The sequence below is a fragment of the Ranitomeya imitator genome, chromosome 6, assembly GCF_032444005.1.
Source record: "Ranitomeya imitator isolate aRanImi1 chromosome 6, aRanImi1.pri, whole genome shotgun sequence".
In the NCBI taxonomy this organism is placed as follows: Eukaryota; Metazoa; Chordata; class Amphibia; order Anura; family Dendrobatidae; genus Ranitomeya; species Ranitomeya imitator.
Window position 1 is genome coordinate 515204051 of NC_091287.1, and position 19843 is coordinate 515223893.

Here is a 19843-nt window from a genome sequence, read left to right on the forward strand (position 1 = left end):
AAATATATTTTTATATCCCATGTTTATTTACTTAAAATATGCACTTGCCAATACCTTGAAATGAAAAAAAGATACATTGAAAACATTTATAGAAAGTCTTAAAATTTGCACCAGTAAAATAAATCTTAGAGTACTTTAAGAACTATATTTCCTATTCACAAATGCAAGGTTTATTGGTAGCTGAAGAATGAGCAAAGGACAAGAGTATCCCAACTAAAATTCCAGAAATCCACAAGGATTGCATACCATAGTCTGTGCAAATAGAAAGAAAGGTTTTCCAATTGCATCCTTACTTGCGTAGACTACTGCAGGTTCAAAATCTGATACTTCCTGTGCTCAAAAATGTTCATGTAAGCAGATCCCAAAAGACCAAACAAAAAAACATCAATTGATTAACCCTAATGTGAGACCATTATGTTGAAAAGAATAACATGCAGGCTAAAGGTAAAAAAATATATACATTGGCATTAAACAATGCTTTAATAACAAGAATATACACAGACACAAAAGGTCAACGATGCACCAAAAGTAGAAACGAAAATGGGTACACTCACAGATAGAAAACTTGCTGCTGATGTCTTTCCCTGGAAACAATTTAAATCCTCTAGACTTAAAATCTATGGACCTTTTCACTATTTAGGAAAACAAAGAAGAACATGTATAAGGTAAAACAGTCTAGTTGTATCATTTTTCTTCAAGCTTTCAAATGTCATCATTTCTTTTGAACTGTTTACAAAAAAAATGGGAAAATGCAAAAATACATTTTGCTCAATATTTGTAAAGTTCTATGTAGTAGACTTTGCAATGATTTCACCTTTGAAAGTTCTGCTTTCTTTTTTTGTTTAGAGTATTTATGGCCTTGTAAAGGCAGTGCTTTTATGATCTTTCATGTGGGCTGTCAGTCAATTGTTTTTAAGAACTACCATTTATTAGTAGCTTTAGATAATATTTTCTGCATACGGAACTAAAGGTAAGTTGTATTTAAATCTTAAGTATTAAAATAGAATCTTATACAAATAGAGAAAAATTTGGGTTGACGGTTCTGATCCAACTATATGGTAAATACATTTACAGCCTGTTTGCTGCTGTATCTTTATGCATATTTTGCCTATACTTCTAATGTTAAAATACTAAAGCAGATATTAACCCCCTTGTGCATATGGACATAACTCTATGTCTTGCACTGGGGTTATAATGTGAAGGGAGCCCAAGAGCTGAGCTTCCTCCACAAACGGTTGAAGTCAATTACGTTACATAGCCAGCATCAGTCTCTAAAAGCCCTGGCGCTGCTGTTAACCATTTACATACCATATTTAAATTATGTCACAGCCAGAGTGGGCACAATGTAAGATAACAGGGGAATAGTGTTGAGCGATACCTTCCGATATTTGAAAGTATCGGTATCGGATGGTATCGGCCGATACCGGCAAAATATCGGATCTCGCCGATACCGATACCCGATACCAATGCAAGTCAATGGGACACAAATATCAATGTAAACCTATGGGAAACAAAAATCGCTGTACACATGCTGCGGAAAAACTGCACGGAAACGCAGCGGTTTACATTCCGCAGCATGTCACTTCTTTCTGCGGATTCCGCAGCGGTTTTACAACTGCTCCAATAGAAAATCGCAGTTGTAAAACCGCAGTGAAATGCGCAGAAAAAATGCGGTAAATCCGCAGCGGTTTAGCACTGTGGATTTATCAAATCCGCAGCGGAAAAATCCGCAGAGGACCAGAATACATGTGCACATACCGAAACCATAACCCTAGCCCTAACCCTACCCCTATCCCTACCCCTAACCCTACCCCTAACCCTACCCCTAACCCTACCCCTACCCCTAGCCCTAACCCTAACCCTAGCCCTAACCCTAGTCTAACATTAGTGGAAAAAAAAATTCTTTATTTTTTTATTGTCCCTACCTATGGGGGTGACAAAGGGGGGGGGTCACTTATTATTTTTTTTATTTTGATCACTGTGATAGATTATATCTCAGTGATCAAAATGCACTTTGGAAAGAATCTGCCGGCCGGCAGATTCGGCGGGCGCACTACGCATGCGCCCGCCATTTTGGAAGATGGCGGCGCCCAGGGAGAAGACGGACGGACCCCGGCAGGATCGGTAAGTATGATGGGGTGGGGGGGAGGACGGGGGGGATCGGAGCATGGGGGGGTGGATCGGAGCGCGGGAGGGGTGGAACGGAGCACGGGGGGGTGGAACGGAGCACGGGGGGTGGAACAGAGCACGGGGGGGTGGAACGGAGCACGGGGGTGGATCGGAGTGCAGGGGGGGTGATTGGAGCACGGGGGGGTGATTGGAGCACGTGGGGAGCGGACAAGAGCACGGGGGCAGCGGAGCACATGACGGAGGGGAGCCGGAGCAGTGTACCGGACAGATCGGTGGCTTGGGGGGGCGATCGGTGGGGTGGGGTGGGGGCACATAAGTGTTTCCAGCCACGGCCGATGATATTGCAGCATCGGCCATGGCTGGATTGTAATATTTCACCAGTTAAAATAGGTGAAATATTACAAATCGCTCTGATTGGCAGTTTCACTTTCAACAGCCAATCATAGCGATCGTAGCCACAGGGGGGTGAAGCCACCCCCCTGGGCTAAACGACCACTCCCCCTGTCCCTGCATATCGGGTGAAATGGGAGTTAACCCTTTCACCCGATCTGCAGGGACGCGATCTTTCCATGACGCCACATAGGCGTCACAGGTCGGATTGGCACCGACTTTCATGACGCCTACGTGGTGTCATGGGTCGGGAAGGGGTTAACAATGAAAGAAAAAAAAAAGTGGCTGTAATTTTACTCACATGGAAAATTAGATTTCTAGATAAATTCTACCATACAATAAACTCACTAAAAAGATATAAAATTAAAAAAAAAAAACTATAGTGGAAGTTTCTACCATTTCACTCAACCTGATTTTTTTTCTGTTATATTTTATGGTAAAATGAGGTGTGTAATTTTAAAATACAAGTCATCCAACAAAGAAGCACGACCTTATATAGCCACATTGATAAAAAATATAAAAGTTATGGCTTTGTAGAAGCAGAGGAGAAAAAATAGAAATGCAAAAATTTAATATTTGCCAGAAGTTGAGGGATTATTATTGTATTGTTATTTCATTAGGTTTGACTAATATTCCGGTACCTAAATAGCAATAAAACTTAATGAGGTGCAGAGGTCTATTAAATAAGTAAGTAATTAATTAATATATATTTTTTTAAATGCACTAATTAGAATAGTTATTCTTTTAAATAATCTTGTTTTTTCTGTAGCATGTTTTCCAACTTTCCATTATCAACATAAAAAGAGACAAGTCATTAATATTCTAATTAAAGGAATAGTTTTATGACAGACAACAGACAGGAGAACCTTCACTACCAGCAGTTGATTTCCATGGTTCCCCATCACCTGGCAAACTACTATTTTGACAGAAGTTGATATTGCTTGTCCGTGTTTACATTAGGAGCGCGAGAGAAAAATTGTATTAATAAGTTGCCTAAATGCAAAGACAACTAAAATGATTAAGAATGTGATTGACTTGTCTCCTCTAACAACTAGTGTTAGGAAAAAGTAGGGTTGGGCATGCTGAACTTAAATGTGTCTGTTCCCTTGTTCTAAATTTGTAATGGTAAATATTTGTTTATAAGCAATTGACTATTTACAAGGACAATATTTAGACGCCAGCAAATCGGTTTATATTTCCGTATATTAAAATAATAATTGACTCGCAGAAAGAGAGAGATATGATGTAATACCGAGTGCACCATCCTGTATCTTGTGAGTCACATGAGGCTCTCATGCCCCTGTTGCGTGGCTCGCAACTGTCTACTTTCCCAAGGTGTTAGTACTAGGAATAGTAGACATCCACGAGCAGGATGAAGTAAAAGAAGAGGATGAGTCTTGACAAGGTTAAGGCTGCCTCCTCCTCCATGCTAGTGATGCCTCCTCCATGCTAGTGATGCCACCCCACTCAGTGTGCCGCTGACTCTGCCTCTTGATGTGTCTCTGCTGTGCACTCAATACTCCAGCACATGAAGAGGCTACAGGCAGTAACACACATGAATGGAAAGCACAAAGCATAATTTTCAAGAGCTGTTTCCACTGCTTATTAAGTGAATGCTATTGCCAGCAAGTGCCGACAGTGAGACTGGTGTAATCAGCAGTAGGCTGTTTCTGTCCATGACCTCTAATGCTGCTGATGACTAGTCTCACTTCCTGTGAGAGGGCCATTACTAGCATAGTACTTACTCGAAAAGCTCTGGACACAGCTGATTTTCCCCCACACCACCATCAGTTCATAAAGGCATCTCCTGTGTCTGCTAACATAGTATGAGAATGTAGAGCTATCTTCAGCGCCGACAATTATGATTCTTACAGAAGCATAAACATTCTAACCCGTTGCCGAACAATAATTTTTCTACTTTGTCAGCAAATCGGAGACATGTTTTAATGGGTCAAAAGTTGAGAACAATCATTCTTATGAACCCTCATCTTCCATTCACTAGTCATGGTCATCAAAAGCAATTTCCTCTATAAGATTGCACATGTATGTGAATTTTAGGAAGATTAGCTATAACTAGTGTTGAGCGATACCGTCCGATACTTGAAAGTATCGGTATCGGATAGTATCGGCCGATACCCGAAAAATATCGGATATCGCCGATACCGATATCCGATACCAATACAAGTCAATGGGACATCAAGTATCGGAATGTATCCTCATGGATCCCAGGGTCTGAAGGAGAGGAAACTCTCCTTCAGGCCCTGGGATCCATATTAAAGTGTAAAATAAAGAATTAAAATAAAAAATATTGTTATATTCACCTCTCCGGCGGCCCCTGGACATCAGCGGGAGGATCCGGCGTCCGGCACGGCTTCTTTCTTCAAAATGCGCGCCTTCAGGACCTGTGGAATGACGTCCCGGCTTCTGATTGGTCGCGTGCCGCCCATGTGACCGCCACGCGACCAATCAGAAGCCGCGACGTCATTCCTCAGGTCCTAAAAGGCGCTTATTCTAGGACTTTAGCTGAGGAATGACGTCGCGGCTTCTGATTGGTCGCGTGGCGGTCACATGGGCGGCACGCGACCAATCAGAAGCCGGGACGTCATACCACAGGTCCTGAAGGCGCGCATTTTGAAGAAAGAAGCCGTGCCGGACGCCGGATCCTCCCGCTGATGTCCAGGGGCCGCCGGAGAGGTGAATATAACAATATTTTTTATTTTAATTCTTTATTTTACACTTCCGATACCGATACCCGATATCACAAAAATATCGGATCTCGGTATCGGAATTCCGATACCGCAAGTATCGGCCGATACCCGATACTTGCGGTATCGGAATGCTCAACACTAGCTATAACTCAAGCAAGTGTTGGACCAAAAGCTACTAAAGCTGTAATATTACCTTTTAGAGGTAGAAAACGCTTCTAGAAAATACAGGCAGTATTTTCTCTAAAGTGTATTCTTTGATGCCTTTTAGCTTTGGCTTTGCCTCCGGGCTTTTATTTTATTCATTTCACAAATAAAATAGTGGTGGCTGCTAAGCCGACTGATGAATCATCAGGTCACTGCTTTTAGCCTTTTTATGGCTTTTTAAGCCTGATCCGGTTGAAAGAAGGGAAAAAATATGTAACATTTGAACAGCAAATCGTTCTGATATTGTTGTGCATGTGTTCATTATTTTTAGCATTTTCTGAGTGCTTTTAAAAATTGATTCCAAGCAACACTTGCCTGAAAAAGATGTTGTGTGCATTCCAATGAATGTTCTGAAAGATGTACAATGTGAATCTAAATCTAACAGTTTGTTCTACTGCCATAATAATTTTGTATAAATAATTAAATTCACAACTTCAAAAATGTAAAAATGACAATAAAAAAATCTGAAAAAAAAAATATTTTTACAAAAAACTTAGATTTAAACAGTTTACAGTAATCTTCTTACAGAAGGACTCATATTAAAGTTTGTATTCTTTTTATATATTGCAATCATCATATTATATAGCGCTATGTATTCACAATTGTATTTACAATTGCTCATTTTGCCTTTTTATGCAGTTTTCTCTGCTGTTTGTAGAAACAGGAAGTCTCTTTTCCCTACATAAATCATTCCCCTTTGCAACTCCTGACCCAGCTGCTCCGCTCCTCCCCTACCAGGGACTTTTGCAGTGACTCATGACTCATACCATGAAAATTGGTCTCCTGTTTATACATAAAATTTAGAAGGATTCAGCTTGTCAATTTTTACTCTAGTGATATCAGAAACCTAATAGAAAAGAACTAACTGGGTAGAAAGGCAAAATGAGCAATTGTAAGTACACAGTGCTATATAATGTGATGATTGCAATATTTTAAGAGGAAAAAACTTTGATGGGAGTGCTTCTTTAATAAAAAGTTAATGAATGAAGAAGTGTGTGAGGAGATGGCCTTGTTTTAAAGACTATGGGACCAATGCATATAGAGCGGACAGTAGATGCAGCAGAGCAGACAGCACAGGGGTCTCATGTAGTCCCAGGTGATGGATTTGTTCTGAGGAACATGACTCCAGCAATGCACAATTATAACTGTGTACTTACAATTGCTTATTTCGCCATTTTATGCAGTTATTTTTTCTGTTTTATCCTCTCTATGTAGAAACAGGAAGTCTTTTTTCCCTACATAAATCATTCCCCTCTTCAACTTTTGACCTTGCTGCTCCACTCCTTCCCCTGCCAGAGACTTAGAGACTTTTGCAGTGACTCATGAGTCATACAGGGAAAATTGACCACCTGTTTCTACATAGAGTTTACAAGGATTCGGCTAGTAAGTTTTTACTTATGTGATGTCAGAGACCTAACAGAAAAGAGAATAATTAACTGGGTAGAAAAGCAAAATGAGCAAATGAAAGTACACAGTGCTATATCATATGATGATTGCAGAGGATTGAAGAGGATAAAAACTTTGGTGGAATTCCTTCTTTAATAAAAGGATAATGAATGAAGACGTGTGTGAAAGGATGGCCTTGCTTTAAAGACTATGGGACCAATGAACATAGAGCAGATAGTAGACCCAGTGCAGCTGTCAACACAGGGGGACTCTCAAGCAGTCCCAGGTGTTGGATTTATCCTGAGGAACATACCTCCACCAATTTGCATTTAGCTTTGTGGGGGAGAGTGTGCACACTACTGCCCTTTCATGGGGTGATACTGGAAAGGAAGACAATAAGTCACGTGCTTAGTGAGGAGTTGGTAGAGAGACCAGAAAGTCGAGATGCGAGGATTGATGGCTGAGGTCCTAGTGCCCATGAATGGATGGCCTATGGATTTTGAAGATTGGTTGCTGGCATAGGCTGGTTTCCTCTGATACATTTGAGGGATCTGTTTTTGGGTTGGAGAAACTTTGTTAAGGACTGTTGCTGCTGGATACATGGGCTTTGGTTGTGTTATCTGTCATCTGGAGAAGCGCGGACTGTGACTACAAACTATACTGATGGGTAATATGAAATCTGTAGGACAACCAAAAGTTGGGAGACAGTGAACGTCACTTGGTACAGGGGCAGTGGGACTACCGGCACAAGGGACGGGATCTTGTGGACTGGGGACAATGTATTTTGGCCATATTCTTGGAGTTGTTGTAAAACCATGGAACAAAAGAATAAAAAATGGTTGCAACGTTTACTTGCTTAGGTGATTATTACAGCCCAAAACCACAGCTCTTCACAATGTGAAATATGACAATTAGAGCTGTGTAAAAATATTCACATACAGTAAGTATTCTAGATATACACAATTTAATAAGATGAATTGTCTAATGCTTTTTTTGTCTTTTTTGAATGATAAAAATAAAAAAATAAGACATGATGGAATGTGAGAGTGAAAATTTTCTCGAAAAATAAATATATATTATGTTTTGTAACATAAATAGTAAAAAATAGACATTGAAATGCCATGGGGAATTAAAAACAGCACAGATACATTATTGGAACGAAATAACTGAAATCTAGATATTTTGCCAAAAGCTTTTAACAGGCTACTTATTTATTAATTCATGCAGAGAAAATGTTGCACAAACTGTTCAAAATCTTGGAACAAAGTAAAACCATTTATATGCACCCAAGTATGACAAAAGATAATGTGATCCATTCAACTGTATAAAAAGGCATCTACATCTGCTTTTTGCCAGTATCCAGGCTGTTCAACATCTAACGAGTGAAAGGGTGTTCAGCAATAAATATATAGGTTAGAAAAAGAGGAAAAAGCTCTTCAGTGCTAAATCGAAACCATTGCATGGTCTATTCGAATCTTCAATGGAATGTACTGCAGAAAATTACCTTTAATCGGGATTTTATATTAGACATTTTCTTATTAATTGTTGGAGATATTTTCCCAATTTTTAATACATTAGCTACATGACAAAATAATCCTGAAATCTTGCTGGTTTCACGCTGACCATTAAGCTTCTTAATAAGCTTTACGACAATCATCTCAATATCCTAATAGACAGGACTACAATGCATGGCTTTCAGATGCAAAGAAAACAATGAATTAAGCACCTAATTGGAAATATTTTAAAGATAAATTAACTATTATTTCAACAATTAAATTGCACAGTGAAAAGTGAATAATTTATCTATTAAAGCCAAACGTCTAAATAGTATTATCTACTCATTAGGGATGATCAAATGAAGTTGTAGCAAATCAAAATCATTACAAATTTCCCTCCAAATTTGGATTGCCAGAATTAATCTTTTTTTCGAATTGGATTAGGAAGAATCATGTAAAATGGTGGCTAATTTTCACCCTTTTTGCTGATTGTTTATAGGGCTTGAACGGGTTAAAATGAATAATAACATATTACAATAACCTGCCATAGCCCACTACAGGTCTCCACTCAGTCCTCTATAATTAGGTGAATTGCGCCCCATGTGACTATCTAATGTGAGATAAGGTCTAGAAAGCGCCAAAAGACCAAAGACTAATCAAGATGATCCAGAGCTAGAATCGAATGGTATCAAAATCAAGGAAGCTTTGTTTTGAAACATGACATACCAACAAGAGAGAATAACCGCAACATAAAAAGCGTGATAGAAACGCATGTAGAGAAATCACAATCAAAAACTTAATGGGAAAAGCAGGTAACCTAATTTACTTAATAGGTGCAGAAATGTTGGCAAAAATCTGCAAACTCCACAACTCATCTTGGGCACGTAACCTAACACTAAACTTTTCGTAAACCCTTTGTGATCTGAGGAAAGCAGGAATCCAACACTTTTGATTTGAACCAAACGTATTCAGACCAAATCAAATTTGCCCACCTTTTTGTGTGGATCTCTCAGAAATATACTTCTGCAGATTCGCTCATCATGGGTACTTACATGACATCATATAAATTATGGAGAAAAGGTAATAGTACAGCTCTATCAGTAATCATAATATTATTATTTAATCATAGGTAATCACTATGGCAATCCTGGACAATCTCTTTAAAAAGCCTGCACTAAGTAATTTTAAAATTTTCACAATTTTTTGCACCATTTTGCTATTTATATCACTTTTTTCAAATCATAATCCTTTTTGGTTCTACTTTTGGTCTACCTGTGCTTCTACCAATGAGTCCAATAAAACTCTAAATTTAACTACACAGATATTCAAATATTTGATTTTCTTTCAGCTACGGAAGTATTGGTGTAGATCAACACGTTAATATACAAAAAAAATTGTGGTGTGGATTAATTACTATCTAATGCAAAAATACAAAAATCAAATTTTAAAAAGGATCAAGTGAAGTCACATAATGGGTAAATTTTATTCTTACAAGCATGCAAATTTCCTCTTCAGAGAGGAAGAAGACTAGAACTACTTTCAATAGGTGGCACTAGAGTTCTAGTCCTCTTTCTCTTTGAAGAGGCAATTTACTTATATAATTTCCCAGAAGAGCATGCATGGCACATAGAAGTCTCGTCAATCTGACATGTTGGGCCAGGCCAGGCTTGTTCATTATCCACAAGGAGAAACGTTACCCCTTAGATCCCAGTCTGAAGCCTCTCACCTAGCCAAATCAGATCTCATATTTTCCACTGACTAGGGGCAATACCCTTAAAAACACCAAGTCTGGAAATTGAGACGATAATTTTGCTTTTATCTTAAGTCGTATGGCAAGGCTCGTGAAAGGGTCGGTATTGACTTTTAGGATTGCTGCTTCCAATAGGTGGCACTAGAGTTCTAGTCCTCTTCCTCTCTGAAGTGGCTATTTGCATGCTTGAAATAATAAAATTTACCCGTGATGTGACTGCAAGAGAGCAGCCTGACCATATACATCTGACCGTGTTATATGGACAGTGCTTGCGTGTGCCGCCTCTGTCATGGATGTAACATCATATTATAGAGTTTTCCCTAATAGAAGAGTGAAGGAGGGTGCGAGCACATCTGTAATATAATGTCCAATCAAGCATGTTGCAAAATGGTAAAAAAAAAATAAAATTATATTATGATATGCCTACATATAAAATTGGAGGCCTGCTGAGATGCGTTATGGCTCTATATGAGTGTCACATCTCAACTCTCCACCACTCCAATGTTGTATGGAACTGTAATACTACAATGTGCCCTCATGCAAAATATCTGTGGGGGGATGTAGGTGAATTAGTTTACTTTCTCTACTGTCCTTGCTTTTTAAATGGTTTTACATTTGCTAGATATATAATGCAGTTCAATTGCACAATTATAGGAAATATTCCTCAACTTTGGATGCTACGACAGAAAGGGTAAAGTCTTAATAAAGAGAGATGGTGCAGTAGTCAGCAGATTAACTGTTTGCTTATGACATCTGTATTCTCCTGAATACGCTGCTGTAGGAAAATCAAACGCTGACAGATTTACAGATAAAGAGAAAAGCCTCTGTCAGTACCAGAATTTTACCTGTCAGGTTTAGTTAGAAAATGGAACACTTAAAAAATAAATATTCACCATTTAAATAAACAAAGCAATAATTATTTTATTACTTTTTTTTCCTTCCCAAAATAATGTTAACTGATGATCTGGCAAAAATTGAGAAATGAATGGGAAATTGACACTGATAAGCAGATTAGTAAATTATGTGCGTGGAAATTCCAATTCAGCAAAGTGCTTAGGTGAAGGATAGGAAAGACAAAAAAAAAAATCTAGCTTGCCAGAGCTCTTAGTCAGCAAAAAAACAAATGAATTAAAATGATTGCCCTTCTGCTTATTAAAAGAACACTGCCTGATAAATCTCACGCTCTGCAAGGTCAACTTTGTGCTTAAATACATTTTTAATCAGTAATGCACCATGATTGTGATAATTGGCTAGCTTGCAGATATTTAATCATTTAATTTATAAAACACATTTCCTTTTGTAAGTAAAGAATTATATAATGAAGTGTTTAAATTCTGAATCTTGCGCCGGAAGGTCCCGATCCATAATGACATATAATTGACAGTGTGTTTATACACATTGTAGTATTATGTCAGAAATGAACAGAAAAGGGGATTAAAAGTTCAAAGGCAGCAATTTAATAAGAGAGCAATGATCAGAATATAGAGAGGATAATTTCTAATAAAATGGATTATATGAATTAATAGTCCTTGAACCTACACTAACAAGTCCAGATAAAGATGAGGAAGTGTAATCTAACAATAGCTGTGCTTTGTTATTAGAAATATACAGATATGTACAGTGCTAATTAGAGATGCGTGAACCCGGACTTAAAAGTTCGGGGATCCTCCCGGACAGTTCCTGTCCGGTACTAAATGCCAAATACAGACTTCTCCCGGAAATCCATTGCAATATTCAGAGTCCCAGGGTAAGTGAGAGAGAGACAGGTCAAAAGTTCAACTCATCATTTTTTTCAATGAGGTTTGTGTTCTGTTCAAGTTCGGGAACTGTTCTGGTAACCAAACCGAACTTTGGAATAAACGTCCAGGGGTCTTCTCAAGACTAGTGCTAATGTCAACTCATTATAGAATACCAACATCTAAATTTAAAGCTTAAATAAGCACTCTAGTGGAGATTTTGTCAAAAGGTACATGTCATGTAAAACCCACTATTAACATGCAGATTTGTTGTTAACATGCAGGTTGATATAGCTGTAATCACAACCTGGCATTGACTCACAGCCGGCTCAGCTGGAGCTGCCGGAAGGAATAAAGTTAATTTTCTGGGGTCTTTTTCCTGAGAAAAAAATGCCTATCACTTTGAAATGTATTAAATAAAAAACAGATGTTTAATAAATTCCTGAGAATTGACATCTTCAAAATATCAGCAGCACGGGGTGTATTTACAAATTCTCTTCAATGTCAATGTACCAATCTGATAGTCAGCTGCAAATCACACATCAGGGGCCATCGAGCCACAGGATGGAGATCCATGCTTTAGGGTTTGGTAGTTCTCATGAGGAAAATAGAAACAAGAAGCTGATGGAGAAAGTAATTAAGCTGGGCAGACACAAAGAACATCTTTTACTTATTAAGCAGGTTTGAATTTTGCAATTTGTATTATGTATGAAATGCCTAAATTTATGTATGGTATGCCTATTTTCATGAAATACATGAATTTAAGGCAACCCTGACAGCCCCTCAGGAAATTCTGGAAATCATATACTTATGTATTTCTTCAGATCGCATCGGCCATAACCTGAATCCAAGAAACTTCTAAACTGGAGTGAAGTCTACACTAATAGGAAACATCTGTACATTACAGAAAAAACAGCCCACCTTTTATGTTGCATCGTTTGCCCATATCTCATTTGTCCTCTTTAGGCATATATAATATTTTAATACTAACAGAAAAATGACTCATTTTTAGAATGTTCTATTATTAATTCACGAAAGTAGTTAGTTAGCATTTTGCTCTGTTTTTATTTTTAACACTCGTCGCTCATTTGATTCAGATCATAGGACTGTTTAGTAAATTCTGGGAAATGCTTAATGGAAGCTGCAATGTCTTCTACTTAACAGCAAGATGATTTCAAACATTAAGCCGTAATGTTATAGTTAGTGCATGGAATGATGTCACAATTAGTAATGGTAATACGGTATCATGTTATGCCTAATTAAGCACTGTACGATAAAGGATATTGTGATGTTAATGAGCAATATGTCAGATAATTGCTAAGCATCTTAAGTTTGTTTGCGTTGCACATTATAGTAGTAAGTAAATTCCTTATGCATAGTGTATAAATATGGGTATCAATGAATGTGAAAAGTTTTACTGAAAGGCTAAAGTTTCAAGCAGCATGCAATTGTGGCACCCAGAGTAACATCAAGGGCAGATGCAGAAGGCCTTAGATTCTCTCATCCAAGAGAATTGGGCTAATCATGCAAATGACACTCTGAAGTTTGGTCAGAGTGTTATGACAGTGTGCTCCGATGTTCTCAGATGCGAACATTGCGTCAACCTCAGCCATGCAGCAATGTTTTCCTTGAATAGTTTCTGTACAAGGAAAATATCGGAGATGTGCACAGCCCCGAAGACTAACATTGGTCTGAGTGCAATCCGATGTTTTGTCGGACCACACTGAGACCAAAAATATGATCACCTGCACCGGCCCTAAACGTCATAGCTAAATTTGTATTATGCACCTTTCAGTCATGATCTAACTGCCGATCATCAAATTCACAGTCAAAAAGGGGAATTAAAAAATAAAAATAAAAGTATTTTACCTTGTACTTATTAATCTTTTTGATAGCTATGGGATATCAAATGATAAAAAACACATGGAATAAAGAATAGTATACTGCTCCTTGGCACAGTTAAGATAATTTTATGAGTTATGCATTTTGCTTTTTCTTGCCTGGTATTCTACTTTTGTAAACTGCCACTACGTTTCCCCCTGATTTGAGAACTTATATTGGACAAAAAAGGGAAGATATATATATATATATATTAGGGTTAAGCGACTTTTACTTTTTTAGGGTCGAGTCGGGTTTCGCGAAACCCGACTATCTCTAAAGTCGGGTCGAGTGAAATCGGCCGATTATGGTGAAAAGTCGGGGATCGACCGAAACACGAAACCCAATGCAAAGTCAATGGGATTTTTGTTTGTTGTTTTATTTATCTTCTCTCTCTCTCCCTCCCTCTCCCTCTCCCTCCCCCTCTCCCTCTCTCTCTCTCCCCTCCATCCCTGAACAGAAAAGCTGGTGTTACACATTGCAAATCGCTACAGCGCACAATCGACAAGATGATGATAGGCATCCACGCCCCTAAGACCTATGTCATCACTCTGCCCACGCTCCTTCATTGGCTGAAAAAATGGCGCCAAGCGCGTCATCATACGAAACGCATGGCCGACCCCACACAGGGATCGGGTCGGGTTTCATGAAACCCGACTTTGCCAAAAGTCGGCGACTTTTGAAAATGAACGATCCGTTTCGCTCAACCCTAATATATATATATAAATGAACATTAACTTCATTTTTGGTTTTCACTTGGAGATTCCACTCCATGTTACAAATTAAATCAGGTCAACTATGTGCTGTTTCATGGATCACATATTCTTTGTCATACGTAAAAAACTGTGCAAGACAATTAAGCTTGTGGGCACATTTTTATTCTGAAATCTCAAACCAGGTCAAATATTTTGAAAGGATTGAAGATGTTTTTCCATGAAAGACATTCATCAATTTTATAATAAATGACTGACCCTCGGAGTGCTCTTCAACAATTACAAAATGGGGGTCTGGTCCCTTGCTACCATGGATGAGTGTACCGATTCACCCAGCATTAGCATTGAATCAAAGATCTTGAAATTTGCAGTTTTCACAATTTCCATCACTTTGAAATTCGATTTGGGAGGATCTAAAAAAAAAAGTGCCAGGGGCCATTTTACATACTGCTGAAGCATCAACAAGCAGCCTAATGATGTTTTGCCAATCAAGGAGATATCACAGATCTCTCTCTTTTTCTTTTTATCATGCTCCCCTTATTTTCTAGGCATGTTGTGGCATTTTAATTTTGCTATTCATGGCAAATGAAATTTGACAAATCTATGGGGGACATTTAGGGAACCTAGCAAATGTGGATTTCTAAAGGGCCACTCATGTCTGCTTTTTAAGTTTTACTGCGGTTGGGATGTGATGGAGAAATCTGAACTCTTTGCTCAGTTATCTCTATAAATCTCATGGATACTGAGTGGAGAGACAGCCGTATTGCTTCATTAATTTCAGACATTTAGGACACACATTCTCATTACATTTTTCACCTATTTTGAAGATATGTAATACATTTCTGTAGTGGGTAAACAATTTGAAATACCTTGTTCAACTTTCTTGAGTGTTCGTGCAATGTTGTAGCCGCCCCCCCAAAAAACAAATATAAATACTAGAATATGCAATCATTTTAACCTCTTCATATGCAGCAGCAAATTTCCGCTTTTACATTTCCTTTTTTTCATTCTCTTATTCCCAGAGCCAAAGCTGTTTTACTTTTATGTCCATGAGGACATGAGGGATTGTTTTTTTAAAAAAATACACTATACATTTTACCACAATGTACTTGAAAACAGGAAAAAATTTCCAAATGCTGTGAAAATGTGAACAAAAAAATTTCTGACATTGTTTTTTAGGAATTGTTTTCACGATGTAAAATTTATGGTAAAATTGACCATACAATATGATTCTCCTCATAAGTACGATAATGTCAATACCAAACAAGACCTTTTTTTAATTAATTTAGTGAAGAAAAAAATCAGAAGTTTGCAAACAAAAAATGTTGGGTGTTGTGTTGCCATTTTACGAGGCCCGTAACATTTTTATCTTTCTGAGGAGTCGGTGGAGCTGTGTGATAGCTTATTTTTTGTGGGGTCAGACAATGTTTTTACTAGTACCATTTCGTAATTGAAATGACTTTTCTATTGCTTGTTAAAGAATTAGCAATCGGGTTAACTACTTTTATACTTTGATATATCTAAAATTTCTGAATGTAGCGATATCACAAATGTGTATTTTCTTCATAACTTTTTTTGTCAATGGGGAAAGGAGGGGTGATTGGAACTTAGTTTTTTTATTTTTTTCTTACTTTTTAAAACTTTTTTTTTACTTTTTACTGTTTTTACCCTTATACCCACTTTTGATGTGTGCCGTACATATAAGGTGGATGTCAATAAGAGGTTAATGATGTTTTAATATCAAAATAAGCTTAATCTGATTAGCCACTATATTTTTAATTGTTACATAAATGACAAACTATTTTAATTTAAGAAAATCGAAATATTAGAATGCTCAATCTCAAAACATCATTAACCCGTTCATGACATCCGCTGTACATGTATGCCACATATCGGAAGGCGGTGAATTGAGTGGGTTCATGCAGCGAGCCCACCCCATACATGGCAGGTGATGATTTGACACTTTATTCTCTATTATCACTTAAATTAAAAACTATTTTGAAAGTGATTTAATGTATTATCGTATATGCTCCAGTATAAGCCGAGATTGCTCCTCTCGGCTTATACTCGAGTCACGGTCGGCGGCAGGGTCGGTGGGTGAGGGGGATAGACGATTGTCGCATACTCACATAGTCCCGGTGCTCCTGGCGCTCCCCCTGCCTGTCACACTGTCTTCGGGTGCCGCAGCTCTTCCCCTGTACAGCGGTCACGTGGGACTGCTCATTAAACTTATGAATATGGACTCCACTCCCATAGGGGTGGGGCCGCATATTCATTCCTCTAATGAGCGGTGCAAGTGACCGCTGACAGAGGAAGAGCTGCGGCACCCGAAGACAGTGTGACAGGCAGGGGGAGCGCCAGGAGCACCGGGACTATGTGAGTATTTTATATTTATCTGTCCACATTCCACCCACCGGGCGCCGCTCCGTCTTCCCGTCCTCTTGCTCTGACTATTCAGGTCAGAGGGCACGATGACGTACTAGTGTGCGCGCCGCCCTCTGCCTGAACAGTCAGTGCGGAGAGACGCCGAGACGAGACGCTGAGGAGCTGCAGGCAGGTGAGTATGTGTTTTTTTTTTCATTGTAGCAGCAGCGTTATATATGGCACAGCTTTATAAGGAGCATCTATGGGGTCATAATGAATGGTGCAGAGCATTATATATGGCACAGCTTTATAAGGAGCATCTATGGGGCCATAATGAACGGTGCAGAGCATTATATATGGCACAGCTTTATAAGGAGCATCTATGGGGTCATAATGAACGGTGCAGAGCATTATATATGGCACAGCTTTATAAGGAGCATCTATGGGGCCATAATGAACGGCGCAGAGCATATATGGCACAGCTTTATATGGAGCATCTATGGGGCCATATTGAATGGTGCAGAGCATTGTATATGGCACAGCTTTATAAGGAGCATCTATGGGGCCATAATGAACGGCGCAGAGCATATATGGCACAGCTTTATATGGAGCATCTATGGGGCCATAATGAACGGTGCAGAGCATTATATATGGCACAGATTTATATGGAGCATCGATGGGGCCATAATGAATGGTGCAGAGCTTTCAATAGGGCACAGCTTTATAAGGAGCATCTATGAGGCCATAATGAACGGTGCAGAGCATTCTATATGGCACAGCTTTACAAGGAGCATCTATGGGGCCATAATGAACGGTGCAGAGCATTGTATATGGGGCACAGCTTTATAAGGAGCATCTATGGGGCCATAATGAACGGTGCAGAGCATTGTATATGGGGCTCAGCTTTATACGGAGCATCTATGGGGCCATAATGAATGGTGCAGAGCATTGTATATGGGGCTCAGCTTTATATGGAGCATCTATGGGGTCATAATGAACGGTGCAGAGCATTCTATATGGCTCAGCTTTATATGGAGCATCTATGGGGCCATAATGAACGGTGCAGAACATTCTATATGGCACAGCTTTATAAGGAGCATCTATGGGGCCATAATGAAATGTGCAGAGCATTTTATATGGCACAGCTATATATGGATCACCTATGGGGCAATAATCAACGGTGCAGAGCATTATATATGGCACAGCTTTATATGGAACCTCCTTTGGGGCAATAATGAACGGTGCAGAGCATTATATATGGCACAGCTTTATATGGAACCTCCTTTGGGGCAATAATGAACGGTATGGAGCATCTATTTTTATTTTTTAAATTCACCGGTAGCTGCTGCATTTTCAACCCTAGGCTTATACTCGAGTCAATAAGTTTTCCCAGTTTTTTGTGGCAAAATTAGGGGGTCGGCTTATACTCGAGTATATACGGTATTTTAATTTGAATAGCAATTCATAATTATAATAGTTTACACTTGTAGTAATAGTAAAACTAATGACCAGCATATTAAAATAGGAAAGAAAAGAATCAATTAACTGACAAAGTAAGAAAAAATGCAAATTGAAAAAATCAAACTTACTAATTTATTAAATCAATTGCAATAGTCGCAATAAAAAAATTTAATGCCAGACACTTCACTACATAAATATACCAGCAGCCAGTGATTACAGCAGCAATGATTGAAAAAATATTTTTATTAAGCTAATACATAAAATAGAGTACTAAATAAAATGACACAGAAAAAATCCTCCAAAAAGAACACAAGTTCCTGAAAAGCTAGAAAAATGTAGTATAAAGATTCACTAAAAAAGGAGCCAAGTGTATCTCAGCTGTTGTAAATTGTAGCTGTGAATTACAGCAATACTATAATATATAGCTGCCCCTTTATAAACTTCTGTTACGAGAATATTTTATATATGGTAGTGTATTGAGGCTACGTTCAGACTAGCGTTGTGCGCCGCTGCGTCGGCGACGCAACGCACAACGCACCGAAAAACGCGGCAAAACGCACGCAAAAACGCTGCGTTTTGCGACGCGTGCGTCGTTTTTTGCCGAAAATCGGACGCAAGAAAAATGCAACTTGTTGCGTTTTCTTGGTCCGACGCTAGCGGCAAAAAAGACGCACGCGTCGCAAAACGCAACAAACAAAAACGCATGCGTCCCCCATGTTAAACATAGGGGCGCATGACGCGTGCGTCGCCGCTGCGTCGCCTGACGCTAATGCGACGCACACTAGCACAACGCTAGTCTGAACGTAGCCTTATATCATGAGTCTCTCCTATTACTATCTAACAAATACAGGGTGGGCCGAGCATATGAATACACCTAAATAAAATGGAAATGGTTGGTGATATCAACTTCCTGTTTGCGGCACATTAGTATATGGGAGGGGGAAAACTTTTCAAGATGGGTGGGGACCATGGCAGCCATTTTGAAGTCATCTATTTCCCGACTAATCCACCTGTCCCCCCGCTATTCCCCAGCCTCTCCCCTGTGTCAAGCCCTTCACTGGCTTCCTATCGCCCAGAGACTCCAGTTCAAAACCCTCACACTGACATACAAAGCCATCCACAACCTGTCTCCTCCATACATCTGTGACATGGTCTCCCGGTACCTACCTACACGCGACCTCCGATCCTCCCAAGACCTCCTTCTCTACTCCCCTCTCATCTCTTCTTCCCATAACCGCATCCAAGACTTCTCCCGTGCTTCCCCCATACTCTGGAACTCTCTACCCCAACACATCAGACTTGCGCCTACCATAGAAACCTTCAAAAAGAACCTGAAGACTCATCTCTTCCGACAAGCCTACAGCCTGCAGTGATCCTCAACCTACTGAACAGCCGCACAGCCAGCTCTTCCCTCTCCTAGTGTATCCTCACCCACCCCCTGCAGCATGTGAGCCCTCGCGGGCAGGGTCCTCCCTCCTTATGTACTCGTGTGCCTTGTTATCTGCTCATGTTTAATGTATTTGTCTATATTTGCCCCGTATTCACATGTAAAGCGCCATGGAATAAATGGCGCTATAAAAATGTATAATAATAATAAAAAATAATAATAATAATCTATTTTGGATCC

The 19843-nt window shown here is 39.2% G+C and overlaps 1 protein-coding gene across 1 annotated transcript in view; it reads right to left on the bottom strand.

Moving 5' to 3' along the window:
* The window catches only part of CSMD3 (CUB and Sushi multiple domains 3), a 2093798-nt gene that overhangs the window by 1138283 nt on the left and 935672 nt on the right, over positions 1-19843 (bottom strand). Inside the window, exon 8 of the mRNA XM_069731799.1 lies at positions 555-632. Within this exon, the coding sequence (XP_069587900.1) occupies positions 555-632 (78 nt within the window). The remainder of the gene's footprint in view (positions 1-554; positions 633-19843) is intronic.